Raw genomic sequence first — 27,619 nt, 5'->3', positions numbered from 1 at the left:
ATGTGGACCATCTGGGTGATCGTCTTCTGGATTTCAGCTGTCCTGGTAAGTGTTCAGAGCTATTTACTCTCAATTGCATGGAATCACCTGTCATATGAGTAAGTGCACCTCTACTCCGTGAAGTTGTGTTGTCTTTGTTTAGAAAGGTCTGTGTAGAAGCTGGAATATTTTTTATTTTATTCTCACTTCCACTGCTTCCTGCACAAACTGACAGAGACCAGATGGCTGGATGCTGGATACCTCAGTTTCCCGACCTATTTAAACAGCAGTATTACTAATATGTTTTGGTAAACATAGCAAGTTCTGTGATAAAGAAGAGATTTTATGTTAATTAGAAAAACTTTGCTGATTTACACCAGCAAGCAATCCCCTAAAGGGGAATGTACCACTACCAATGCCTAAGTTGGCTCAGAATGAAGGAATGCAAAACAATGTTTGACCCACAAAGTTTGGTTTCTTCCTTTCAGCTTTATCGCTTTATTGGGATGTTTACCGGCAAATTGTCACTGCTGAGCTCTGACTCGTCCACAGGGACAGCAGAACCTGGGCTGTGATCTCCAGGAGCTGCTCAGCTTATTCAGATTTTGAAAGCATACAAAACCAAAACTGAAATACATCCAGCTTGGGTGTGAGATGTTGGGAAAGGATCAAACTCTCATCAAGTGCAAAAAAATTACTCTTTCATTACAACTACTGTAAAAATCATTCTGTTTTTCCCAGCAGGTGATTTGGTTCACACTCTGAGAAAAACTGAGCTCTGTCTAGACATTTTAATTACACAGTAAATGCAATCTGCAAACATTTTTGCTTTGTGATTGTCCTCCTCAATAAGAATCATTACTTTTATGGTTTTCTTGTCATTTTGCTTTCTTATAATTAGGTACTACCTAAAGGACTCTATAAAGAGATACGATTGTTCAGGGTGCCACTGAAAGCATCTCCTTCCACTTGTTCTTTTCTAATCCTTAAATATATGTATTTTGATTTTGTCAGGCATCTGTTACTCTCCTTTAAATCCTTTCATTAAACTAAACCCACTTACATTCAAATTAAATATCTGTGAATTCTGTGGCTGTAAATATTATTTATATCAATTAGTCTATTAATTTCACAGGTTAAAAGCTGTAGTTGACTGTTGCTATCAATATCATACACTTCAGCTTTCCGACCATTCTAGTTATCTAGACAGCTAGTAATCACAGCTATTTCTGTGTGAAATGGTTCTGGTATCTTATATTGTGTTTAAACAAAACAGGAGGTTGTCTTACCCGCTCATCAAAATCTGACAGCCTGTGAGCTGGGAGTTCTTTCAGTGAACTGTTTAGGCAGAGATCAAGAAGCTGCATGTAAAGGAGCTCATTTACCTCCTTGATTTCAAGGTTCAGGGACAGGCTGTTTGCTTCCAGTTATGGACAATAACAGGAGCAACACTGAATATAGTCAGTAGCAGAATGGGGTTATTTGCCCGTGGTGTAGGAAGTGGGATTCTGCATCACTCAGAAAACAGCCATGCTGGACCTGCAATGTCCCTGCTCATACGCAGCCTGCCCCATCAGATGCCAACACTGGCAAAAACCAACTGAGGGATCATGCTTGTGGAAAACAAGGTCTTTAAATCAGCACGTGGGGGCTAACTGCTTTCTTTGGGTTTTAAATCCTGTTACCCACACATCTTTTAACTGACAGTAGTATTTATCTGATCAGGAAAATAGCATGTCCGTCACTTGGCAGGGTAAAACAGTAATTGTAAGACATTAACTATACCATATTCCTGCTTGAACAAAACACTTTATGTAAGAAAATAATGCTGTATCAGATCAGCAGTGTGGTCTTCCCAGATGAATGTGCTAAAAGCCAGTAGCCTCATTCTAGTTGTAGAGAAATAACATAGGCTTTAAATCTCTTTCTAGAATGAAAGCTTTCTTAGGACCTACAATCCTTAAAAGAAAACAGCTACAAGATGCATAGGCTTATTTAAGATGAAGATTTTTCCTGTTTCTGAGAGTGTTACTAATGTGATTGCTAGCATTTATTTTTACATATGTTAGTATCATCTTGAATGACCTGTGTACAAACCAGATCAGTTCTGTTGGCCACTTCAAATGCTCAGCACTAATACTGTTTTTTAATGTATTTTCAAGGTAACTTTTGGGCAGAGACACCACAGAAACATCTTGTAGGTCTTAACTGGCACATTTGTACTTGTGAACTCTGAAAATGTACCAAATTGCTTTACTATTGGTAATAAAATACATAAAAATAGAGAGTGACAATGCACATTTAAAAAATCTGTCAATTTTTAGAAATTATCAAATTCAGCCTTCAGCTAACAACTGGAACTACTAAATGCAATTAAATTTCTTTAGACATGTTGCTCCAGTCAGATATTTCTATTTTTATTAAGATTAAATGGATTTTTAAAATCTAATTTCTTCAAATAATACATTTAAAACATTAAAACATTTAAATCCTGGTATTGGAAGATAGTTTATTTCTGCTGAATTCTTTGCATGTTGATTCCAGAAAATTTATTACATTAATGATAATACATTATCATTACTAAACATTTTCTAGTTTAGTTATTTCATGACATACAAAGATGAGGAAGAAAGATCATCAAGTAAAATACAACCAACTGAGGAGATGATGCATGATACATTGCTGATCTGACAAGATCAGACCTTGTTCAGAAATACAATACTCAAAATAATTCCAGCCAAAATGTCTGTTGGGCAAAAATGTAATTTTAGAAAAGCAATAGTTCTCATTACACGGTTTTCAGTGATCATTCTGTCTCTTAAATCTAATCTGGAAGTGATTAGCGATGCTACAATATTGAGTATGTTGAGTAGTAATATGGTGCTGCCAGACTGACTTTTCCACACAAAGTACATTAAAAAATTCTATTTGATACTTTTCAAATAATACATCCTGGTGACTTGTTTTTAATGTTTTAAGTATGTGTGCATATACACATATGGATATATATGTGTGTGTACATGTAAGTTCTATAGTGGGAATTTATAAAGATTTTTGGGTTTGCTCATGAGGGAGGAATTATCTCACTTGTTCTAATGGGAACCTGCTTATATTCAGTATTTTTATTGTCACAAATAACAGAAACTAGTAACATAATAGAAATGGTGAAAGTACGTTTTTACTGCAAGACGTAACAACAGGGAGATTGTCCTGCAAATGATTTTTTAATATATGGCATTTTAATGGTTGGTAGCTGGTTTTTACATTCATTTTGGTCCAGCTACATATAGTATAAACTGCACATTTAATTACTACATCAGGATTAAGATTAACATTTCCCACACTAGTTTGTGAGAAAGGAGGGTGAGGCAAGACAGGAAGGTGAAAAAATTACCTTAGGACTAACTACTACCTAGGTCCTCACAAAAGTCTGGGTGAGATTTTGTTTTCCCGTTGGCTTCTGCAGCTTCCTGATCATTAGCAGTGAAACAGGCTTTGGTGGTCTGCAACCCGTGGACATATTTGGATCACTTGTGCCTGGGAAAATGACCCGCCAGGTCTACTGTTTAATGCTGCCAGGGGCAAGTAATTAATTCTTTGTTGCTCTAGGAGAATGCAACAGTGCCTTGGATGTCTCTCCAGTCTTTTGGAAGAGCATCCTGATCATGTGTTTAATTTAGCAGAATAACACATCTTTCTCAATAACAGTAATGTCAGCAAAAGAGACAAGGCAGAAACTCAGTCTGTGCTTGCCTGCTGCTACTATAAAAAAAGCAGACTTAGGAAAACTGACTGTATTTCAGTTGCCCAGAAATACTGTCCAGAATCAGTTGATAGGGTTGCATGGGGAGCATGAGCATAAGAACAGCAAACCCTGCTGAAGGGATGTAAGTTTTAAGAGAAAAAAAGTCATTCCAATACTTTTAAAATTTGCAGATCAGAGCTGTCCCACCTGTCTGTGACCTCCTGAGTGTCCTGAAAAGAGAGGAAGAAAACTGTGCTGAGACTCTCTCCCTGGAGGCAAAGAACAGAACAACAGAAAATAATCTGCTCCTGAGCTCAGGTAAAGGCTGAATGCATGTGCATGGCAAAAAGTGCTTTCAGATGAGCTAGATGGCCTCAAAATCAGATAACCCCACACTCCTTCCCATAGGAGGCATGCACCTTGTATACATCTCTCATTTAGGAGCAGAAAAATGGGTATGATCTATTAGAAGTCTCCAAGAGTGGGATTTTGACCTTACTGTGACAGCAATAGATGCAGGAGCTAACTCAGCTGTTCAGCTGCAGTCCTCACAGCTAGGGAGCACATCAGCAGCAAAATCTTGCATACTGCAGAGGATTTTCAATTCTTCTCACCTGGGACAAGGATGCAAACAAACTAAACTTCACAGGACTGTGCAGGTGTGGACCAGCACTAGCATAAATTAGCAGGCAGTACTGGTTTACAGATGGTGTTGTTTTAGTTCAGTCAAATAATTCTACCTTCTGTGCCCACTCTCCTGAAATCTAGAGAAAGAGAAGTTAAAACTATCAGATTTGTTAAATCTTTGAGAAAGCATTTCCAGTGGCTGTCAAAATTTCTCTTTTAACATTATAAGGCAGATTAAAGAAGGCATACTGCCATGAGCTCAGGGAGACCCACATGGCAGAAGACTTTAAGCTGAAAGTGGCCAGAATGACAGTGCCCTTCTCTGTAACTCTGCAAACACACTTCCTGGCAGTGAAACCCCAGAGGAATAAACAAGGGTAAGATGTACATCTTTACCCAAGTAATGGTTCTCAAAGAAAGAGCCTATGAATTTCCTTTTGCTGGTCTTTGCTCAAGAAGGATTTGTTACCTTGGTGAATTATTAAGTAATTCTGGGAAATAATACATCTGAAAATACCTCTTTCTGGGAGGAGACCATCCCAACATTGTAATTTTTCCAGGTATTTCTGTGCACTGAGTCTGATTTGGGGACTTTATGCCAGTGACACTGGCACAAAGGTTCGATAACCCAAACAATGCTGCATGGCTAGGTATAAATATTGTCCAATGTGATGTTTCATTTGCTGTTAAACTGTTGCTTTGATGTAAATGGTTACCAAGTTCCATAAACTTTGTCACAGGGAGGACACCAGAGCTGAAGTGCCCTGGCTGTGAAAAGCTCTGTATTTTCAGGCATCAGGACTGTTGTGCAGGAGGATATCAATACACTTCTAGAAATGTAAATATCTTTGTTGGGATAATGGAGGCTGGCCTTGTAAAGCATGAAATGTTTGAGGACAGCGTTCTGCACTTTCTCCCCTCTGCTTTCAGCAAGCGTACAGGGTATTTGGCACACAACAGGACCTGCCAGGCATAGGGTGGTCCTTGTATGCTTCAGTGGTCTCTCTTTTCCCTGTCATGTTACAAACCCCACAAGAAGGCTTTGCTAAAACCAATGACAATGAGCAGAGGCAACAGGGACCTAGTCTAGATTTCAGACTATGTCTGGAAAAGAACAAAATAAGAAAGGCCATGATTGCAGTTTGTAGCACAAAAGACATCAACTGTAGGTCTTCTCTATTAACACTCTGCACCACAAACCAAAATTTACCTATGCCAGCTTGTAGCACCTAAGCAAGATGTCAAAGTTGAGATCACCATCATGTTGTGCTCCATTGACCACCAGCTGCCTGATGCATCTCTACCAGTCCTGCTAAAAGGCAACACAGCCAAGCCAAGGGCACACAAAGCCTCCCTCACACCCTGACTGTAGGAGAGGGACCACAACAAGGCCAGCCTTGGATCGGAAAATAGAATCTGAGCAGTGTCAGCCAGTGCCTGCAGCTGCTAGAGGCCTCAGCTGGCAGAAAGTGCAGGGAGGGCAGGGGAGCCACAGGATTGTGTCTGCAGAGCCCAGAAGGGCTCTAAATTCAATGGCTACTCTGAGATGGGTCCTCCAGCAGCTGTGTCACATTATCAGAGGCCTGGCCTTGGACAGAAAAACAGTATGGGCAGATTTTGCCAGAATATTGGAGTGTATCTGTGCTTTGCCTTGGCCTGCAAATGTGAATTCCTTCCCTTTAGAGTCCCAAGGACTGACAAAGTTTGGCAAAGCTTTGCTCTCCTGCAGTAGAAAGCCATTGAGCCCCACAGCCAACCCAGACTGTTGGCATTATTCATTTCAACACAATCTTGGCATAATGAAAGAGATGAACAAGCAGAGTGGTATTTATGGTGATAAAAGGATGACATCAGGACTGTTCCTCTCTGCCCTTTCTCCAGTATCATTCTGAAGCTGTTTAAACTCTTAGTGAAGTTATATCTTTTTCTGTTTACAGAAGGATTATGTAAAGAAAACATACGTGGAAGCTTTAGAAAGCTTCATGTGAAAGAAGATGTGGAAGCTTTAGATAGACTGAAAAATGAACTAAAAAGTTCACATCTGGTTTCTTTCATCTTTCTAGGGCCATTCAATAGTTACTAGAAGACAGACGGATAGTCAAGGGCCTGATAAAAAGATCACAATGCCCCAAGTTGTTCTTTGTCTGGCTAGTATATGTCAGTGGACTCAAGGACCAGAATGGAACAGGCCTACAGCTTGCTGGGGGGTAATTGAAGCAAGCAGGACCTGTTCTGCACTATCCAGGTGTCAACAGGTTTCAACAGGTCTTGCTCTGTCTCATCCAGATATTCTACTGTTCAGAGTACTGAGCATTTTTGTTCCTGTAGCTGCCTTGGTCCCTGAGAGATGCTGTCTGGTGCTTTGCTGCTTGTTTCATTGTGCTTTGTTGATGGGAGAAGTTTCATGGTGTTTCATCACTTGGAGGTGCTGCATGGTGTTCTGCTCTTGTCCTCTCAGGCAGATGTGCTGGAATGTGGGATAACATGAGCTGCTGGCCTTCATCCGCCGTGGGACAAATTGTCAATGCTCAGTGCCCTGAATTCTTCCAGATGCTGACTGGGAAAAAGGGTAATACTAAAGATATGCCTTTATTGCCCAGGCATGATTTATTAGATATGTTATTTACAAAGATGCCACTGTCAGTTCTGAACTTGAAGTGAAATTGTGTCCTTGCTTCTTCTAAAGAGCAATGTCCACTTAGCAGCTCCATTTCCAGCACTAAACCAAATGTGAGAAAGTCTGGAATTAAAGTAGCAAAGTGTTTTAAGTGTGTGCTTTTCTTAACCAGGTGGAAAAAAGCGCAGGAAGTAAATGTTGTCCTAAAAAGCAGTTTTTAGCATGATTTCCTAAGGGAAAATGTTTTCACCACTCAGCCTCTGCGTTTATGTATTTCTGTCTTTCCCTTTTAATAACTCCCAGAGCCAGTGGCTGATCTCAGCTGAGCTTGACATAGACAAAAATTCACACAGAATTAAGTTCACGCAAGTTTTGGCAAAACAGCCACCCAGGTGGGGGTAAAAGATCCCTTTTTTGCTTCCATCAAGAGGAAATCTGTATCAGAGTGTTAATCCCTTGACTGTGACAGGCTCCACAAAAGTGGCACAAATTCGTGGAAACTCAGATGTTGTGGCTTACCAAAGAACTTGCTCAGAAAGAGATGAGCTCAAGCAACACTTGTTGTCCTTTTTCTGGGATTTTTAAGATAGAACTGAAGTGAAATTTATTCTCAGTGTGCTGCAGTAATCATGAGCCATTAAGTAGGAGTTTCTGTCTGCTTTCTGTTCATTTCTACTTTTCAGCAATGCCCAAGAAATGTTAGATTTTTCTTCAGCGAGTTAATGATCCAAATTGAAATAGGGTTTTGCATTCTTCAGTTACAGGACACAGATTAATAAGGTCTAGTACTTACAGAAAAGCAGACATTCATTTTATGGAGGGAGGAATGGGAGACAAAGTATTAGACTGTCTAATAAAAATCAGAGAAGACAGAAGAGAAGCACTTAGTGCTCTTTAAATAAAGGCAGACATGAGACATTCAGATTAAAATAAATACTGTGCTACTTTCTGTACACACAAACAGTAGCTGCCCATCAGGTCCTATAATCTGGTTTAAAGACAGAGGATAAACTACACAAAGACACAGATCACTGCTGAAGAAATCATCCATCTGTCATGTGCTCACAAATCTTTGAGTAATGATACCAGCTCTTAAAAGCATTGAATGAAAACCCTGCGGGTACAGCCACTAGAGGGAACTTCACCCCCTCTCTAGCCTTCCTACGGTGGAGAAAACAGGAATTTGTACATCCAAAGGTCATAATTACATGTCAAGTGTGCACTGTGTTATCTTGGAGATTGTCTAACAGCTTTAAGCTTTAGTTGCCCTCTTTATCAAGAGGCTAGGAGCTGAACAGCTTCTGATAAGTAATAATCAGAGTGACAGTGTTCAAAAGAGAAACCCAAGACATGGTTCATTGGAATTTGCATCTTACTTCAGTGTCTACATCTGGCATTTTGGGTCAAAGTCAGCAATAGTTCATTCTCATTCTCCTAGCCACATTCTCCTCTGATTTTATACTGCGGTTGGCTTGTGACTCCTGAGTTTAATTACTGTTAAAGTCATTGCCCTGTTTGAAGCAATTTTGCAAAAGAAAAACAGATCTGTTTGCTTGGAAAAGAAGGCAAAAGTTTTCCCTCCTCACCACTGACAAAGCAAACAGGCAGCCACAAATACCAAAGAGCCTTATGTTAACGGACACAGATAGCTCTGAGCTCTGACCAAACCCTGGTCTCTGTGCTTTGTGCTGACATGTGGACTTGCATCTGCAGCCCAGACTGTCTGTCCCCTTCCCATACAACAGACCAAAGAAACAAAATTATCTGTAACCTAACAGTAACATAACCAAGGTTCACATGCAGACCTGCACATTATGTCTCAGGCAAGAAATGTGGCAAGGTGCAATGACTGTGGGGATTCAGAGTCAAAGAAGTCCACATCAGATGTCCCCAGTTCCACACCCATACCTTTTGCCAGTGTTCCCCCTTGCCTAGGCAACTCCAGAAGACTTGAAGTCACCAGTAAACACCAAGAACTGATCGTTAGATGGACTGCAGACCCCAAGCCCACTCTGAGTGGGGCATGCTGCAGCTTCCCCAGTGTGTGTGCCACCCATAAGCAAGTACCATTGTTAAAATTTTGCTCATAATCTTCCATCCTTTGCATATAACACAATCACATGCACACACCAACACAGAACTTCATGTCTTCTGTCTGATATACTTTGACATCCTCAGACAAAAACCAGTTACTGACATGTTTACAAGCACAACACTTTGCTCTGAGTTAAGTACGTGTGTCTTAATAATTGAAGCTGAAGCAAAGGATTTACCACCTTACGACTCTCTTGCTGAGTGCCAAGACAGGTTGGGGAGAACTGTTCGGGAGAGCTGTTTCTCTCCTGTTGTTGCTACACTGCAGCAGGACATAGAAAACCTGGCTTAAAAAGCAAGCCTGGCCCTTTGAAAGATGCTAAGCTGGAACAAGATGTTCATAAAAGAGTCAGAATAATGGTCTGTTGCTGACACACCCAGAGCTCTTTCCATTTGGAAGTCTCAGCATGTTTGCTGTGCCTTGCAGTTTTACAGAGGTGAGCTCAAATCAAGTGCAGACATGCTGTCAGGTCACCAGAATTAGCCCAGAGGTAGCAGAAGCCCTGACTGTCCTGACAGTCTCAGCAGGGCTTCAAAGAGCATAAACCAGTGCCAAACACTGCTGCACAGGCATCTACCTCCATTCCCTCAACACTGTGGGGATGTTTTGCAGGAACTGGATGACCTTAGAGTCTTCAGGGCCAAATGTGTGGGGAAAAAAGTTGACTTTTATGATGCCTTCTAGCAAGGCTTCTACCAAGAAGGACTGCTGATTTCAGGTCCTCTCTAAGTCCTTGCTAGTATTGACACTGATGCAGCAAAGCCAGGAGTTCACTCCATGTTTCTAAAGTGTGGTTCCTACTTGACAGACAAATGTGAGCAGGATAGCAGGTACTGGTTTTACTTCTTTATAAAAAGTTTCTCTTCAGCACATAACCTACATGCCCACTAGGGTCATTTGATTCCAATGAGATTGTAAGGTGTGTAGGGCAGGACTTCCCACTTCCACTTTAGTCCCAAACATGAACATGGACATGTTCAAACCTGTCCTATTCAACTATGTGCAACTTGCTGGGGATCCATCTCAGCCTTAAGAGCCTACAAGTCAGACATCCCAGCAGAAGTGGGTCAGACAGACTGTTCTCTGCAGATGTCTGTCTGAAAATGAGGTGAATTCCACTGAATAGAAAGACAGCCACGAGGGACACAGTTGGACTCAAACATTCAGTTTCCAGAAATCTAACTTAAGTGAGGGGAATCCCATCCTAGCCTTTAATTTACAAGTAAGCAAGGAAATCAACAGTGTTAAGATGATGCCAAGACTTGTATATGGGGACAAAGCTTTCATTTTTTCATTGAAATCTCACCAAAAAGCTGTGACCATCTAAAGTCTTGTGTTCTCTTTGGACCATGACAAACCACAGTGAGGAGGTGGGAGCATTCAGGAAAGTACCAGTTTTGCAGAGTATGAATCTGTGATTGAGCAAGTGATGTGTTTGCTGATCTTGGAATACTGACAAAGAAATACCAGATGTACTGAACAACATTATTTATGTTGCAATTAATAAAAACACATCCATCACAGTCATCCCTGAGTGGGCAAACAATATCATAACCTGTACAAGTACACTAGGCAAGTATCAACATAATTAGCTCAGCTGCATTTCACTTTCAGTTATGCAGAGTGGGGGAAAATGTTCTCTTTACTCTTGGAGCAACCCTATAGGTTGGTGACTGACCCCCAAGGAGACCAAAGATACAATTTGAAATGATCATACCTCGTTTTGTCTTTTTTTTTTCTGTTGTCACTACACAGGTTTTGTCTACCGAAACTGTACAAGTGAAGGTTGGTCTGACCCATACCCAAGACCTGATATCGCTTGTGGCTACAATGTCAATGACACAACGAATGAGGCAAGAGTGAGTATGAATGTCTATGACCACAGATCTGCTGCTCTGGAGCCTTGAGGGGGGAACATGTTATGAAGAGACTGAATGAGGTTGTGATTTATTTCCGTTGGGTTTATTCTTAAAAGTGTTTTTCAGCATAAATGCTTCCTCCAAATTATCAGAATGGGTTGCTCAGGGTAAAACTTCAGTAGCTGGTTTTATAACAAATGTGTTTATTAAATAGGAACAGACATCTTTCTTTTGGTATGGGCTGATTTCTACCAGACAGTCAAAGGTAAAGATGTGAATATATGTTCCTCTGCAGCGCTCCTATTTCATGACCCTGAAGACCATGTACACCATTGGATACTGCACCTCCCTCGTGACGCTGATGATAGCCTTAGCAGTCCTGATCTCTTTTAGGTGAGAAGCATCTCTGGTTTGCATTTGGCCAGAACTTCTGGTCATCTCAGCTGACACAAGATCCTTCTGTTGGCTTTCAGGGCAAGTAAAAAATTGAAGTTTATAGCAGCAATCTGTCACTTTATCTTCACACAGCCTTATAACCTGGATTTTGTAATTTGCTACTTATTCAGTGAAAAAAAAAATTCCCTTACAGTAAGTGTCAGAAGGGCAGAAGGAATACCAACTATTTTGCAAACTTGTCTTCTGCCTGCAAAGCCTCTGGACCCAGATTATGTGGAGATTTAATACAGAAAACATTGCATGCACAAGTACACTGTGCAAGCAAACCAAATAACCAGGTGTGGATAAACAGCTTTGGTTCATGTTACTCCAGAAAGAAGGGAGGCTAGAACAAGCATATCGGTATGAAACCATAATATTTCTGGCAATGTTCAGCTTGTTTAAGTATCTGAGTGGAGCAGATGTGACTTCAGCTTTTTAAGGTCTTCTCCAGGATATCCCCTTGGGAAATGCATTAGTCTTCTTTTCACAGGCAGAAAAACAGTGTTCTTCATTTGTCAGTTCAGCATTAATAAGGGTTGAAACCTGCTGTTTACAGCCACAAGTTACTCGTGTTAGTTAGGAATGTAACTTCACGGGACCTCTTTCTCTTTTTTGCAACAGAAGACTTCGCTGTACGAGGAACTACATTCACATGCACCTCTTCACATCATTCATTTTGCGAGCCTCATCCAACTTCATCAAGGATGCTGTTCTGTTTTCTTCTGAAGACATAAATTACTGCGGAGCATACACGGTAACCCTCTGCCTTCTAGCTTGCTTCATGCCTCAGTGTCCTTGGAGGATCCTAGCAGTAGTTAGGGTGCAGGAAAGGAAATCTCTGTCCCAGCTTTCTATTCAATGTGTGGGGTTATGGAAGAAGAAAGGTATGCCTTTTCCCTTGTCCATCAATTGATGCCACATCTTGGTAGTTCCTGGCTGAGGCTTCTCTGTTTGGGAATGTTCTGGTTGAGGGAGGCATGAGGATGCAAAAGCAGCCCAGGCTGGAGCATACACACAGAAACCCAGGTGTGGTTCTTCATATAGGCTATAGATACCCTTACAAATACTGGAACAGAAGGTACTTAGGTCAGTCTGAAGTAGATTAGTGAATACATCAGTTTGACTGTGTTAACTAGATGGCTGCAGAAGACACCAGGAGTTCAGCACGTTGACCCAGAAATGCCTAAACATGGGTGTCTCAGGCTTTGAACACAGGATACACAACCAGGGTGGAGATTATTACACAGATTTTAGATCCTGGTAGATGGGGCTGGCAGGAAAAGTATGAGAACACATTAAGTATTGCTGACTTATACTGCAGGGTGAGACCTGATAGTAAGATATGAGTTTGCACTCATATATTGGGAAAGCCTGGAAAAGAAAAGGAAACTCACAAATTTTGAATTGATTTTTTCTTTTTCTCTTGATCGGCAGCAAAATATCTTGAAAATTGGGAGTGCGAGTGCTCACTGAAAATGTTGTTCAATACTTTAAACCAAAAGATAAGAACGGGGGGGGGGGGGGGGGGGGGGAACAAAGAAACAAAAATGCCACATAACAAAAGGGCTTTTTTTCTTTGTTTTACCCGCATTCCCCCCAGCCTTGCTGCATTTCTGTTGCTGACCAAGAATGGTTTGAGCAAATTTGAATTTCTCTTTATTGACCCTTTTTCTTAGGAAAAAATACTGACAAACATGTTCACGCGCTTCTTTAAGATGGTATTAGCGCTACTGATACTAAGGTGAAACCTCCTTTAAGTGAGACAGTAACCCAAACCCATGCCTATGACACCTTTGATTCTTGCTAGTGAGGCAGCTGATTAATGCTTTTACGAATGCTAACCTAGCTTTATTATCATGTGATCACCTGTCTCATGGCCACCCATTCAGTCCCCTAACTGCTATAAAATCTCTATTTGCCAAGATTTATTTACAACTCTCTGTTAGAAGGTAGATGCAAACCCAGGCAGAAGCTAATTATCCTCTCTTTCTTCAGGCTGGGTGTAAGCTCACCATGGTCTTCTTTCAGTACTGCATCATGTCTAACTACAGCTGGCTCCTCGTGGAGGGACTGTACCTCCACACTCTCCTGGTTATTTCCTTCTTCTCAGAAAGGAAGTTCCTCTGGTGGTTCATCGCTCTTGGATGGGGTACTGGTTTTCCTTTCAGTAAGAATAGCTGTAGGTTTGTTTTGCATTTGGGATGGACTTGTGGAGCAGTAACTAGGTTTTCCAATTGCAGGTGCCCCATCTGTATTTGTGGCTGCATGGGCGACTGCTAGGCAGCTCCATGAAAATATTGGGTAAGTTGTGTGTATGTGGGGAAGGTGGCACACCATGGGGAGCATGCAGCCCCTGCACAGGCTGCTCCACAGGGTCCTGCTCATTTCAAGGCACTGGCAGCCAAGCAAACCAACTACCACCCTGTTGTGGTGTGAGCCTGGATCCTGTGGGTGGGAGCAGAGGTCCAGCTGAGCAACCTGAGGAAGAGCCTTAGATTTGCTCTGGGCATTTCCAGGGGTAGGAGGTGGCCTTCAAGTACAAAGTCAGTCCACAGTGTTTTCAGCATCTGTATTTGACTTTCTGAGCAGTGAAACTTTGTTCTTTTCTCTTCTGCCTTCTAGAATCTTGAACAGGGCAGGGTATACTTTCATCCAGTGCAAGTGGACATTTTTTCATTAGAAATGTTGTAACTTTAAGTGAGAACAGGAAATTAATTTTGTAGAAGGGAATAGTGGCCTATCTGAAGTGCAAAACACACTAAACTCTTTGAAAAGACACTAGTGTTTTGATAACTGACTGCACCTTGTCTTCTATTTTTACAGGTGTTGGGACATCAACACTAATGCCAATACCTGGTGGATCATTAGAGGCCCTGTAGTTTTGTCTATTTTTGTAAGTCTTTTCTGGGACATGCAGATTCAAACTGTATTTTCAAATACTGTGAAGTTAACGTGCTTTAGAAGCGTGTTAATGAACCAATTTAGACATGTGCTTGAACTGGTGTGACACATAGCGCTTAAGCAACTTCTGCTCAGCAGGATTTAGTCAGTAACTAGTGCCCCGAAGCTGAGTTCACAAGGAAAGCTAGAGTGTCCTCCCAAGAAGCAAGAGCCTGAAGAAGATCAGGTTTCCACATCCTGTTGATTTCATATGAACTTGGCTGGCTTGTGGAAGCTTGTTTTGGACTGTTTCAAGGAAGGCTCTGGAGGAGAAACAAATGTACTGTACATTTCAGTACAACCGCCTTTGTGTCTCCTGGTCAATGCCCTTCTCAGCAAAGCCAAAACCAACGTGCCTTACATGACCATTAACTTTTGCTTTCAATCATGAAAACAGTTCACATGCTGCCCACACCATATGTTAGTGGCCTGCAATTACACTATTATGGAATTGCTCACTGAAATGAGCATGCACATTCAAATTTGGTGTGAATCTGCCCAGTACAAGATAGAGATGTCAAGAGCAGTTTGGTACATGTAATATTCAGCACCTGTGGTTTGAGCATTTGCTGGTACTCAGAGCCTTACGTACCATAGGGCAGAAGCTGCCTCTTGGAGGTAGTTGTTCTGTCCAATGGAGATGCTCTGGGGTAGACCACTCTGCAATGATCTATCTGAAGCCAAAGCCCACGTACAGAAACATGCAAAGTACTAGTTACTCTCAAGCAACCTGCTGACACTCCAAGGCAAGAACCCAAGAGTTGATCTAGGTTTCTGTGTTGCCAGTAGGAGCCATTATGTTTGCAAAACACAAACTGCAACACTTGCATGCTGTTTGGAAACCCAAGCAACAGAGATGGTGGTCTAAAGTTCTGCTCCCATTTACCAGTGAGCAACCCTTCACCCCACAAGAACAAGCTGAAAGCCACACAAATGATTCAGGATCAACTTAATGAGGCCACAGAAACATTATTTTCCTTGATGTTATAACCCTGATGCTCCAGGAGCTACTCAGCAATAGTTAAATGCCAACAAGGTCCAGGCACCCTGCAAGGCAAAAAGCACAATCTTCATTTACCCTCTGAAGGCCACCACCCCACACTTCCAAGTTTCATCAAAATACTGATCACATCTAGTTTAGCAGGAACCTCCTGCATGACTATCTCTTTACCTAAGAGAGGCTTTTCTCAAGCCCATAGCCACAGATAAACAAGCAGCCAGTCCTTCAGAATTCAGATCTAATCTCTTTATTCCTCACAGCACACAGTCTTTAAAGGCCAGAAAATCAACACCAATAAACTCTTCTGTACTCCTAGGCTAACATTCATTGCTGTGCTGCTCACGGGCAATTCCTCCCAGCAGGAATCCCGCTGTTCCTCCTTCCAGAGTAGTTTTTCATCAGCAAAAAGTCCTTCTCAGCCTACACTGGCCTAGTGAAACAAAATACCCAGAATCCTCAGGCCTGAGCCTCCTTGCCCCACAGTAGCCCCAAAATATTCCAGTCTTTCCTTCCATGTTTCCCAGCCCTCTCCAGACACTCTCAGCTGCCCAGACCACGCAGACAAAGTTGCTCCCTCTTCATCCAATAATTTTAGGAACACAGGGACACCCTGGATCTGTTCCATCTACAGTAGACCCACTCCTTTTAGCGAAAATCACCACCTCAGAGCCCTGCTCCAGCACCCACAGGCACGTCCAAGCCATCTTGAAGAGAATGCATCACTGCAATGGTGTTTCCAGGCACAGGGGAGAGTTACAGTGCAGGGTGTTACAAAAGGGGCTCAGGTATGCAGGCTGTGCGGGTGCAGGATGATGCTGGGAGCCCTGGTGCAAAGGGCAGATAAAATCCAAGTCAATCCCCAGTGCTACAAGCTGGCTGTGGGAAAGAGGCATGCTCTCTGCCTCCCCTGGGGCTCCTGCTCTGCCTGAGGGTCAAACGAGCAGACTCAGCTATTGCTTCATCTTCACCCAAACTGAGCATCTGATAACAGACCTTGGAGAAGGGGAAAAATGCAAAAGGAAAAGCTTGAGTAACCACTCTCTCCTATGCTCGCTTTTAACTACTTTGCCTCCATCAGCCCAAACCATGCTGTGTCTTTTGGCAGAGAGCAAGCAGCATTTTCAGCCCCACTTTGCAAGTGGTAGATCCAGCACTGCCCTTTTGCTGGAATTCAAAGTGGGGCCAGACTGTGTAGAGGCTGACTGAACCCCAGACATAAGGTATCCTACCGATGTGCTTGGTCTCCTTGCCCTTTGGTCATTTGTCTGGATAATATGCCCTAATTGTCCCTATAACTAAGGCTGCAGCACACTGGCAGCAAACATCACCCAAACCCAGGGGTGGCTGGACAGGCTGGAGGGGCAGGGACAGGAACTGGGATGGGAACTGGCCAGCCTCTCTATTTTCCCTGTTCATCTTAAACACCCAATTACTCTGCTGATACCTGGCAGTTCCATTAGTGTTTACTGGGCACATGGTTTTGCTGTTTTGTGGTTTTGCTTTGGTTTGGAGGATTTTTTTCCCACCCTTTTCTTTTTTTTTTTTTCCCTCCAGATTAATTTCATTCTTTTTGTCAATATTTTAAGAATCTTGATGAGGAAGCTCAGCTCACCTGAAGGACAGAGCAGTGATTACAACCAGTACAAGTATGTTGCTTACATCATGACTTCATGCACATTAGCCCACCTAAGCTATTCTTGCTCCTTCTACTTCAGCTTTCCCCTCTGTCTTTGTTCTCAGGAGGCTTGCAAAATCAACACTCCTCCTCATCCCTCTCTTTGGGGTCCACTACATAATCTTTGCCTTTTTCCCTGAAGATGCAAGCAGCGGCACAATGGAAATTCAGCTGTTTTTCGAATTGGCTCTTGGATCATTCCAGGTAATATTTGACGAGCTCTTATTTCTTTAAAATAAGATAAAAGAGGTATAACATGTAAGTCTGCCACAGAGCAGAGTCCCAATGACAAAATCAAGCTGTCTGATTGCCCTTGAGCTGCCTCATCCATATTCAAAATCTGACACTGCAGTTCTAATTCTGTGACCATAGTTCTTTTATCTTTCAGGGCTTTGCTGTGGCTGTACTTTATTGTTTTCTTAATGGTGAGGTGAGTTTTGTGTATATAACATTATTTTTTATTGCTCAAACATGCCTCATTAATCAGTACGATACTTCCTCCAATGAATTACATGTTTTGTCTGAGGGTTTTCTTCCAAGCTACCTAAAGTCACTCATGAAACACCTCCTAGACCTGACAAGCTTAACTAATTGTATGCCAGATGCAAACTTCACCTCTCAACTATTGCAGCTCTTTCATAAATCAGATACAGCATTATTACTGTCTGGGAACAGAGGGCAGGACCTGAACATGGGCACACTGACAATCGACTGATTCTGACATACTGTGCTATTGGCTGTGATCCCACAGCTGGCTTTTGTGTTCGATATTTGGGTGGGACTTTATCAAAAGCTGTACCCAGTCCAAGTTTATTAGGACTCTCAGAAGGTAAAGCTTCTCAAAGAAGGACCATTTTCTTTTAGTCATATGATAACTCCCAGGCTTCTGGACTAGAACTTGCACTTTGAAATACTGCTGCTGGTAGAGGTGGAGGGAAACATTATCCAGACCTGGGAGATCTTGAGGTTACTGGATGTAAATAAAACCAAAACAGTGACTAAAGTTGGAAGAAAAGTAACTTTGAAAGGGAGGAGGGGGTTGAAATACTCTGACTGATTCTTCAGCAGAGTGCAGGAAAAAGTTGTTTTGAGGAAAATCTGCTCTCTTTCTTTTACTTTTTTTTTTGTGCCAAAATGTCCCATTTTATAATTAATACAAAGATCTTGGAAAAGTCTGAACCAAACACTAGCTAAGGCCAGCTAGACTCTGTGAACAGGAGAACAGGTTAACAGAAAGTTGTGTGGCTGCCACAACAGTATCACTAGAAGTGACAAGAAACAGGCCCTATCAATACCCCTTAAAAGGGGGGTTAAACAAGTCCAAACCTTGGCAAAGGTAGTCCACTCTCCTCCTCCTGTTACCCTTCTCTCCGCAATGTGGGTCTCCAAGGTAGACTAGCTGAACTAAGTATTTTGTGGCTTCTCTACCTAGGTTCAGCTGGAAGTTCAGAGAAAATGGAGGCAGTGGCATTTAAGCAAACACTTACGTCGGCACCTCAGCACCTCAGTGAGTAATGGAGGAAGTGGCTTAACTCGAGAGATGCAGATGGTGAGGTCAAGCCCACCAGGGCACAGAAGAGCAACACTCCAAAGTTCAAGCATGATTTAACACTGTATGCCTTGAGGATACCTCCATGCTCAGATACACATGGCTAAGTCCCACGGACTGTGCTGGGAGTCTTGTGTATGTGTATGTATCCAAAAGTGGGACTTGGCTGTAGATCAATGGTTCTTGAAGCACATCTGTTCATTCATATCCTGTGTAGCACATTAGTTATTTTGCAAAGCAAAATAGGCCAAAACCCTAATGCTCTTCCTTGGGCTTCTGGCCACAGTCATTTGTGTTTCTTTCCACACCAATATTTTTCGGCTACTTCTACTTTAAAGTGACTTTTCATTTTCCACGAGGCTGTCCATGTTCCAGGCTAAGCCAGGCTTAGATGTTCTCTATTTTTTCTGCTGTTGAAGCTGGGAGGACATTCAATTTTGTATTATTAAGGTTACATGCCACCCTTTAACACAGCCCATGGGCTTGAAACATAAGGTTAATTATATCCTTAAAATTCAAAATTTTTCTGTTGTGCTGATGGATGATGGACACTGAGAACATAAAGCACAGTTGAGCTCCTGTTTCCTCTCTGATTGTACAGCCATTGCTCCAGTGACAGGTTCAGACAGTTTTCTTCCTTTGCCTGTTCTAACAGTGGAGACCCCAGAAATAATAGTGTCCAAATTTGTACCTTTGTAGCTTGTTGAAATGGTAAAAAAAGCCATTGTAGCACATTCCAAGAGCTGACAAGAAAACTTCGGTAACATGGCTCTTTCCTATTGTGTCTGTGCCTCTTAGACTTGTTCAGGTAGCCTTTGAAGTGAAAGCCCTTGAGACATTTAAAACTCGATTGAACTGGACAGTACAAGGTATCTTGTGAAGAACTGCATCCGGGTGTTTGGCAAAAGTCTCTTTAAAATCTACAATCACTCAGCATGCTGAAAGGTGTAAGACTGTGCACTGTAATATGCTATAACAAGTTATCAGCTTATCTTACAGCTTGATGCTCTTAAGGATAAAAGTGTTAAGCGAATTTCTCTGGCTTGAATGGCAGAGGATAAAAGAAACCATCTGGCAAATGCAATCAAGTCTCCTACCTGATTTTGTGTTTGCATTTCCCCATTTGAGGCAATTCTTGCCTGGTTTTCTACAAGGACAAAGGTGACTAAACAGAAAGCAAGTGGTGCTTATCACGCTTCTCCCTCCTCACCATGCATGGTATGTCAAATGCTGAACAATCAGCATTCCCCAGCCATTCTGCCAAAACTGCCCTGACAGCATTTATTCACACCAAGCCATTGTGGTAGACTCCTGTTATTTTACTAGAAGGCAAACATACAGAGAAATTCAAAGCATACTTTCAAAGTCAAATTACCTGTGCAGAAGCAGGGTTTTGAGTGCTATTAAAACCGCTTCAAACCCTGAGATTCAGGAAAAATATCTTTTTTTCCTCTGCCTGCACTGCAGGCAGCAGCGCTGATGACAGTCAGACAAGGGAGGACACATCAGTAGAAGGGAGGGTTTGGTGTTTGCTCCGGCTGCCTCTGCCCCATTGGCTTTGCCAACTGATGCAGATCACCCAGTAGTGGTGGGAGAGTTGAACTTCTTTAAAACTAAGAAAATAAAAATCAAATATAAACTGACAACTGTTTCCAGGAGTTTATTTTAAACTGAAGTTTTTTAGTTGACTTTGTCCTTTAAAACTCAGGCACAGCAAGTGGAAGGAAGAGCAAAAGCAGGATCAGCCCCATGACCAGAAGTGAATGACCCTCCATGCATGTTGGGGTGAAAAATCTCACTTCCAGCTGACTTACCCAAGCAGAGCCTCCAACATTCCTGGGGGTTCACAGTCCCAGAGCATTTAGCAAGTCAGATACTTCCAAAAAGATAAAGCCAAGGCTGATGATACTTACTTGTAGAGAAGTCCCATTGAAACAGGGGAAAACCACATGCCCCAAAATAAAATTATGTTGTTTTTTGTATTTTAAAGTTCTAGCATAAGTCACTGTTTTACACAGCCTTTTTGGTTTTATTTAACTTGCCTGAAGCGAAAAATAAATAAATAAAAAGAAAAAGGAAAAAAAGGAAGCATTCCCAGATTCTGAAATCTTCAGGCATTGAGCACCGGCCTGGTTTGTATGAAGAGCTGAGGCTCCATAAAAACCCTTAGATGTCAGCTGCAACGTGGAATCCTCATCATTTTGGAAAGAGCATGTCCTTTAGGCAGGTGCCCCCAGGCATTACAATGCTGTGACCAGGATGTAGAAAGCTGCTGTCAAACACCACCATAGTGGGATGGGTCTCACCTCACCCATCTTCTGCACAAGGGCTGCAAAAGCACCCTTCCCCACTGGGCATCTCTTTTGATGAACTGTACTGAAAAATATTGAAGAGTAACTTTGCTTTGGGAATGCTGTAATGTTTATAAGCAGATAAAAAGAAACAGGGAAGTTAATCTCTGCAAGCAATGCAAAAAGTGGGAGATGAACGGGTGCAAGGCATGCAGACTCCAGCATCAGTGGCCTTAAACTACTGACACAAACTGAATACAAACTCCATATTCAGAGTCCAGCCACTTCCCTTTTTCTAATACTTGCTCATTCAGTGTAATGAGTTAATCGAGTGACGTTTGTTGCCAGTAAACAGGACGTGAGGACCATCTTTCAGACAACTAGTTAGCATTATTTCAGACAAATAGTTATCATTCAGGATCACTGCTGACAGCCTCTGGTTTGTCACTCCAGATCTCCTGAGAAGCCAGTTGCAGCTCTGCAAGCCAGTGGTGCAGGCAGCAGCTCCAGCAGTTCAAGACCTAAGGCTAAGTTTAAGAGGAAGTGATTAATGGATTTTCTCTCCCAACACAGCAACAAGGAAGTTCCCTGCAAAACTATCAGAAGCAAAAAGCAGTATTGTTGTGCAGTGAATTACTACATTGTGCAACGCTTCACTGGGTATCAGGGGAGCTGAAATTAGCCTTTTCAAAAAGGGATGGTGGCAGTTCAAAGTGGTTGGAGCCACAAGAAGGTGAGAGGCCCCAGGAATCCAGCCAACACCCCTTCCAGGACATCCCCCCGGGGGAGGACCTTTCTTTCACCCAGAGATGAGGATCAGATGCAAGCTGACATGAAAGATTAGGAAAGGCCATTACCTGCTTACATAAACCCCAGCAGAGGGAAAGAGAAGGCAGGTGAAGACAGTCATCCTCTGGTCATCACCTTTCCTTGACTCACAAAAGCAAGCAAGGTTCAACCCCCAGACCAGATGTCCTTCCAAGCATAGCTGATGAAAGTACTGTAGACTTAAAAATAAACATGCCAGTAGAAGTCCAGTATATTTCTCTAGCTAGCATGCCCTGTATTATTTCCTTCTTATCTGCAAGCAATGGTTTGTGCACAAACTTCCAATTAAAGTTAGCAACTGAGTAAATCTAAACAGCTCATTAACAAGAGGTGACATTATCCTGCTTTTAAAAGATATTAAAGCATCTGAGACAGGCCAACAACCTCTGCCATCAGAAAGAGAACACCAGGTGCTAATTAACTTACTTGAGATTACATAAACTAATTCAGTGGTGAAGAATGGAAATGTTTTACTGACATTTAACTAAACCTCCTAGTACAATGAGCTTGGAAAAAAAAAAACTGTGTAAATACATTTTTTACTTATATACCACTTATGCAGGCCAGACAAGCAGAGCTGGGGAAAAACGAAAGGATGCTTCAGACACAGGGTGCGGTGTGGGAAAAGGGAGGTGAAGGACAGAGCTCTTTAGCTGGTAAACAGAGCACATGCAACAACAGGAAATCATTAAGATCTTGCAAGGTTATCTGTAATTCCCATGGAGCAGCACAGCTGACTGCCCAGCCTGTTTTGCAAGACAAGAAAACAGACCTGGCTACTTGGGTTGGTGTGTACACTCTGGAGGGGAGAGGGAAGTGTGCAACAGCCACAGCTCCCTTCATCAGAGCTCAGCAAAGCACCATGCAGTCATTTCTTCATCATCTATATGCGTAGACACACAGAATGGCAGCTAGGAGATTATGTAAACTCCACTCCTCCCCTTTAATCTGCACCCCAGTATCTAAATGTAAAAAGAAAGAATTACAGTTCTCTTATTACAAAGAAATTTATTTAACAACCTTCAGGAACATTGCTTGACACTCCCACAGGCTTCAGAAAATAAACAGTTACCTAGGTTGCTTTATATAAGGATATATCTGAGACAATGAATTTAGCTATCAAAACAGATCTTCTCCCAGCATTAGTAAGTCAAGCAGTACTATACAAAAACAGTTGGAAAAAAAGTTACTCTGTTTTCCCTAGAGGATTCCCTACCCCTAACAAAAGGCCTCTCATTCAGCTAGCAGAGGGCATCCTAAAATCATGCATAATTGCACCAGGCCTGGGTTGAACTCAACGGCCAATTTCACTGCTTCCTTCTAACTGGAGTCGGAGGCACCAGACTGGGATAGAATCTGGCTATTGCCTTCCCCCAGGGAAAGGGCTGGGGCCACAGCCTCCTGCTAGCACATGAAGAATTGATTTCCAGTTTTGGATGTCAGCAAGAAGGCACTCTGAGGTTACACACACTTTTCTAGACAAGCCATGGACACCCTTAAGCTTTGGTAGGTGAACTGTCTTGCCTGGCATAGGCACCCCTAGGCACCACAACTGAGTTATTAGTTAAGGCACTCTACACCACCTAGTAACTCCAAAGTGCAACAGTTTGGGACCAGAATTTGCAGACTCCCTCTAGGGTGAGTGGCTCTGCTAAATTCAGCAGCACTGCTCATACTAATATGTACAAGTTCAGCCCACTAGCACATCTTGAACAGCGCAATTCAACAAATCAAAACCACCTTCACAGAAACGCAATCACGGTGCAGTTTTCTAGAGGCAGGTGAAGGGCACAAGTCCTTGTCCTTAAAAGCAGGTCAAGAAAGCCTGACAAAGCCCCAGCCATTGCAAGAGCTTCAAAAGCTGGCTGGGTAGCACAGCTCTGTGCATTATCTCACCAGGAAGAGGGGCAGATTCATGTGCAAAAGCACAAGTGACAGTGTCCAGAGCAAGCCTGATCTGAAACTGCATCACAAAACAGGCAAAGGAATATTGTCCTTAAAAGTTATGGAGATCTGAGAAGGAATGGAGACTGTCCTCATGAAGGCAAGCAAGTTCACAGGAGCCCATCCGGCAAGTGTGGATGTATGCTTAGGCAGGACTTCAGATCCTCAGCTTTCAAAGACAAATCTGTTTACTCATGGCTCACTTTCACAGCTTGCTTGGCCTTGGTGCTATGATGCCTTTTTTTTTTTGTTCAGGTGAAAAACTGGCAGACTTGCTGCACAGGAAATGAAAACCTTGCTCAACAGCTATCAGACAAGCTACAGCAATGAAACATGTAGAAACATTTATCCTAAAGTACAAATACAAGCAGCTTTACCAGTGTATATAATACAAGCTTAAACCAGAAACCCTGAAATACTCTGAAAACATTATTACTGGTGGGCAACAGAGTGGTGTATGCAAGACAGGAGGACATACATAGGGTAACCAGACCCTGAGGTCTCCTGCTGCAGTCTCTCTTTTTATGTCAGACACCATGGGGAACTTCAAAGCTGCAGCAATTTCAGAGATCTCAATTTGGGTACTGGTAGGAGAAGCAGCCTTAATGTCATTTGACCAAGGCTTTTTGTATTTCCACCAGCTGTGACAGATTAGAGCTGCTGTCATGGGCTGCTTCTCCTCCCAGGCCCACTGTTACTCAGGAGAAGAGTGGGATGTTGGTCATGAGGATTTAGAGCTTTCACCTCCCAGAATAAATGCTACAGGAAGCTCAGCTCCAGGATGAGATTTCCTATTGCCCAAGCAGGGAGCCCTGACAACAAAAACACAGCCCAGAAGGTTTGATGGTCTCAGCGTGGTCTGCCCAGCCACAAACCCTACCTAAAGCCCTACAGAGTGTCTTTTTTCTCCCAAGTAGACAGAAAGGAAACCAGGAAGAGCAGCAGTCCATTACAGTGAACTCTGCAAAGGCCGAGGGAGTCAGTCTGGGTGACCTATTGGCACACATCCTACAAGCATGGCAGAGGAGTTGTGACAGTGAGTAGAGGATGTGAGCACAGGAACATACACTGCTGCCCAAGGAATGTATCAAAATCCTTCCTTCTACACCTGCATCACACCCAGAGCCTGCCATTGGCCCCCATACAGCTACATCTCTCTCCCTCTGTCAGAAGTGTCCCAGAAAAACAGGTCAGATACAGGGAACATGCCAGCACACACACAAAATGAGTAACCAGATCAAGACCTGTGTGCCTTCTTTTGAAACAGAAGTGGAGGAGTGAGATCCAGTTGAGATTTTTAATACTCCATGCCACTGAGCATGACCAGCCACAAATCATCTGTTCCCAAGTCAGAGCAGAGCCGCAACACACACACCAAAGTTATGTCACTATTCACAGGCTCTAGAGTACAGAGGAAATCATAACAAGACCAAACTGATAAGAGTACAGGCTTCGTGTAAGCCTCAAAATAGCCTGTGTGTGTAGATCACAGACTGCTACCCCTCCACATGTTTGACAGAGCACTCTCTTTTAATCCACTCTTCCAAAAACTGCACTGCAACAGCCAGTCCCAGTCTGCTTTGCTCCTGTTGTGCAGTCCTTCATGCTGACCAGTGGGTGGGTAAGTCTTCTACAGCCATCAAGACTGACTCATGCTTCCCCACCTTGAGCACAATTTAAGACATGGTGTCCTTTTCAAGCTTCATTAGACACTCTTTTCCAGTCTAATTGGCAAAGCTGATTACACAAAGGTGGAGGTACACCCTTTGCACTTAGATCTTGCCTACCCTGTTCCTGGGGTGTGTGAGGCTGTTGATGTGAAGTCCACTGATCCCATTAAGGAAGAAGAGAAAGGCAGCAATGAACTCGCACCAGTACGTCAGTGTGAAGCCCGTGAAGGTGAGGTGATCCTTCAGAAGGATGGAGAAGCTCAGGACACCGGTGGCTGACAGCAAAAACGAAGCAAGGATGAGAACTGAGCCCATTGACCACTTCCGCCTTGCATTGGCATCCTCACAGACCTGGGACACCATCAGCAGCTCCAGGCCAAATATGGCAACCACAACAGCAAAGGACACCATGCTCCTTACAGGAATCACCCCCATGCTCAGCCCCTCCACCTCAGCCAGGCTGAGGTCAGTGACACACTTCAGGATGCTGTCATTGCTAATGGTGCAGAAGTGCCACAGTCCGAAGAGCTGCCCCCTTGCAAAGAGCCAGCGGCCATCACAGACAGAGATGGATGACAAGACCACTGCTATTGCCACACACAAGATGATCAGGCTCCTGATGAATGTCTCAAAGAAGGATTTCTGTGGTCTCCGGTGTGCCAGCAGCCTCTGTGCCTTAAACGGTAGTGGGGAAAATAAAACCTGGGTTAATAGCACTACTTAAGGGTGAAACAAAACCAGAGACACAAAGCTATGGGACTTCATCATGTGCTTGTGCACATCAACCCCCTTCACACAGGGGAAGGTGATGCAGTTGCAGACTGTACCTAGGACAAAGGAAGGGTGGGTGAAGCTCTCCCGGTTCCCTGGCTGCATGAACAATGAACGCTTCCACATCAAGGCCCGGGCTCAGGATCACAAAGGCTGTGGGCTGAGCAGGATACCAACCCCGCGGCCCCCACCGCACAGCAAGCTCTGGCAAGACTGGAGGAAACCACCGGCCTCTGGGAGAATGGAGCCGACGGATGGACGGCGGAGGAGACAGAAGCGGGGCGGAGGAGAAGAAGGGAGCACCCGGCTACCAGAACTGCCGTTCTTTTCCCACAGCCATTTCGGGCTGCAGCCACCCAGGCTCTCCTTTCTTTTCCCCTTGCCAGCGGCAGCCGGGGTCCGGACCCTCCTCACCCATCGGCCGTACGGTTCGGCTTTCCCCGGGGCTGGGTTGTCCACATGCACCCACCGCGGACCCTCTAGGGCAACGCAAGGGGCTTCCTCACCGAACTCCTCCAAGAGCACCCGAGATCTTAAAAGCCGAGCCAAGCACCCCGCAGCGCCCTCCAGCCCTGCACGGCAGGCGGTGGTGCTCAGAGAGCCGGGTGCGGCTGCGAGAACGGCTGCAGCCGCGCCAGAGAGGAGAGAGCTACGGACCGAGGGAGCTGCTACCCGTCTGGGGAAAGCCATGGACAAGCCGGCTGCGCCCCGCAGCTCCGGGAAGGGTCGCGGCGTACCCAGCCGCTCAGGGCTGAGCGGCAGCAGCTGCCCCGCAATGGGCAGCCTCGGTACCCGAGGAGCTTTCCCCGAGCCCCCCTTCCCCGGCGCTGCCCCGGCAGCGGGAGCAGGGACAGACGTACCTGCGCCCCGATGGCAGTCATGGTGCCGCCAGCGCCGGCAGATGCGGGCGGGCTCCGGCCGCGGGTTTTTATGTCCCCGGAGGGCAGTGGGCAGCCCGCCACCCCTCCCGCCCCGCCCGCGGGGCCGCGGCACCCTCCGGGCCCTTCCGCAGCTGAGTCAGCACCGCGGCCCCGACGGGCGGAGCCGGGCCGGGCCCATAGCAGGGAGGGCAGCGCTGCCCTGGACCGAGGCACGGGCTAGTCCAGGCCAGGTCTAGAGCACGGCTGCCCTGGGAGAAGGTGTCCGAGCAGCAGCCTCATCCCCTGCCCATACGTCACCGGCTGCCGGAGAGCTCCAGATTTGTTTCTCGGCCCGATGCCAGGCCGGCATGGGACGGGGAACAAGCCCTAGACCTGCTTGCCCGCCCCCGGGGTGGACAGCCCGTGTTTGTGTACAGCCTGTCGGGGGGCGGGTGCTGCACTTCAGCAGAAGCGGGCCACAAAGGAGACCTGCTGCCCCTCTCCGGAGCGGTGAGATGCAAGGATACCCAGTAGCAAGCGCTACAGTGGATACAGTAACACGCCATCCTGCTCTGCCCCTCCCGCTCCCCCGCAGGATTTGATCCCGCTGTTGTGCCGCCGAAACCATTCGAACACATGCCGTCCTAGCTGTGAGCTGCTCACCTTGGGCTGTGCGCGCACTCTTATCTGGTACTGGCGAACTTAACCTTACGTATCTCTCTACATGTACC

At 44.2% G+C, this 27,619-nt stretch overlaps 2 protein-coding genes across 2 annotated transcripts; one reads left to right on the top strand and one right to left on the bottom strand.

Annotated features, from left to right (window-relative positions):
• Positions 1 to 18,589, top strand: SCTR (secretin receptor). Its single transcript, XM_005153783.1, has 13 exons — positions 1 to 45; positions 3,916 to 4,042; positions 6,810 to 6,920; positions 10,819 to 10,922; positions 11,218 to 11,315; positions 11,982 to 12,114; positions 13,356 to 13,509; positions 13,601 to 13,661; positions 14,184 to 14,253; positions 16,855 to 16,946; positions 17,041 to 17,179; positions 17,364 to 17,405; positions 18,408 to 18,589. Exons 1-13 carry the CDS (start codon positions 1 to 3, stop codon positions 18,582 to 18,584), a joined length of 1,353 nt encoding a protein of 450 aa, XP_005153840.1. The 3' UTR covers positions 18,585 to 18,589.
• Positions 18,590 to 22,634: 4,045 nt separating this feature from the next.
• TMEM37 (transmembrane protein 37) lies at positions 22,635 to 27,186 on the bottom strand. The gene is made up of 2 exons (XM_005153782.3): positions 26,889 to 27,186; positions 22,635 to 25,932 (listed from the first exon to the last, which is right to left on the bottom strand). Exons 1-2 carry the CDS (start codon positions 26,907 to 26,909, stop codon positions 25,360 to 25,362), a joined length of 594 nt encoding a protein of 197 aa, XP_005153839.1. The 5' UTR covers positions 26,910 to 27,186; the 3' UTR covers positions 22,635 to 25,359.
• Positions 27,187 to 27,619: the final 433 nt, after the last annotated feature.

This window comes from Melopsittacus undulatus, chromosome 4 (assembly GCF_012275295.1).
Source record: "Melopsittacus undulatus isolate bMelUnd1 chromosome 4, bMelUnd1.mat.Z, whole genome shotgun sequence".
Lineage (NCBI taxonomy): Eukaryota > Metazoa > Chordata > Aves > Psittaciformes > Psittaculidae > Melopsittacus > Melopsittacus undulatus.
Note: the sequence above shows the minus strand (reverse complement) of the source record. Positions and strands in the feature narration are given on the sequence as shown.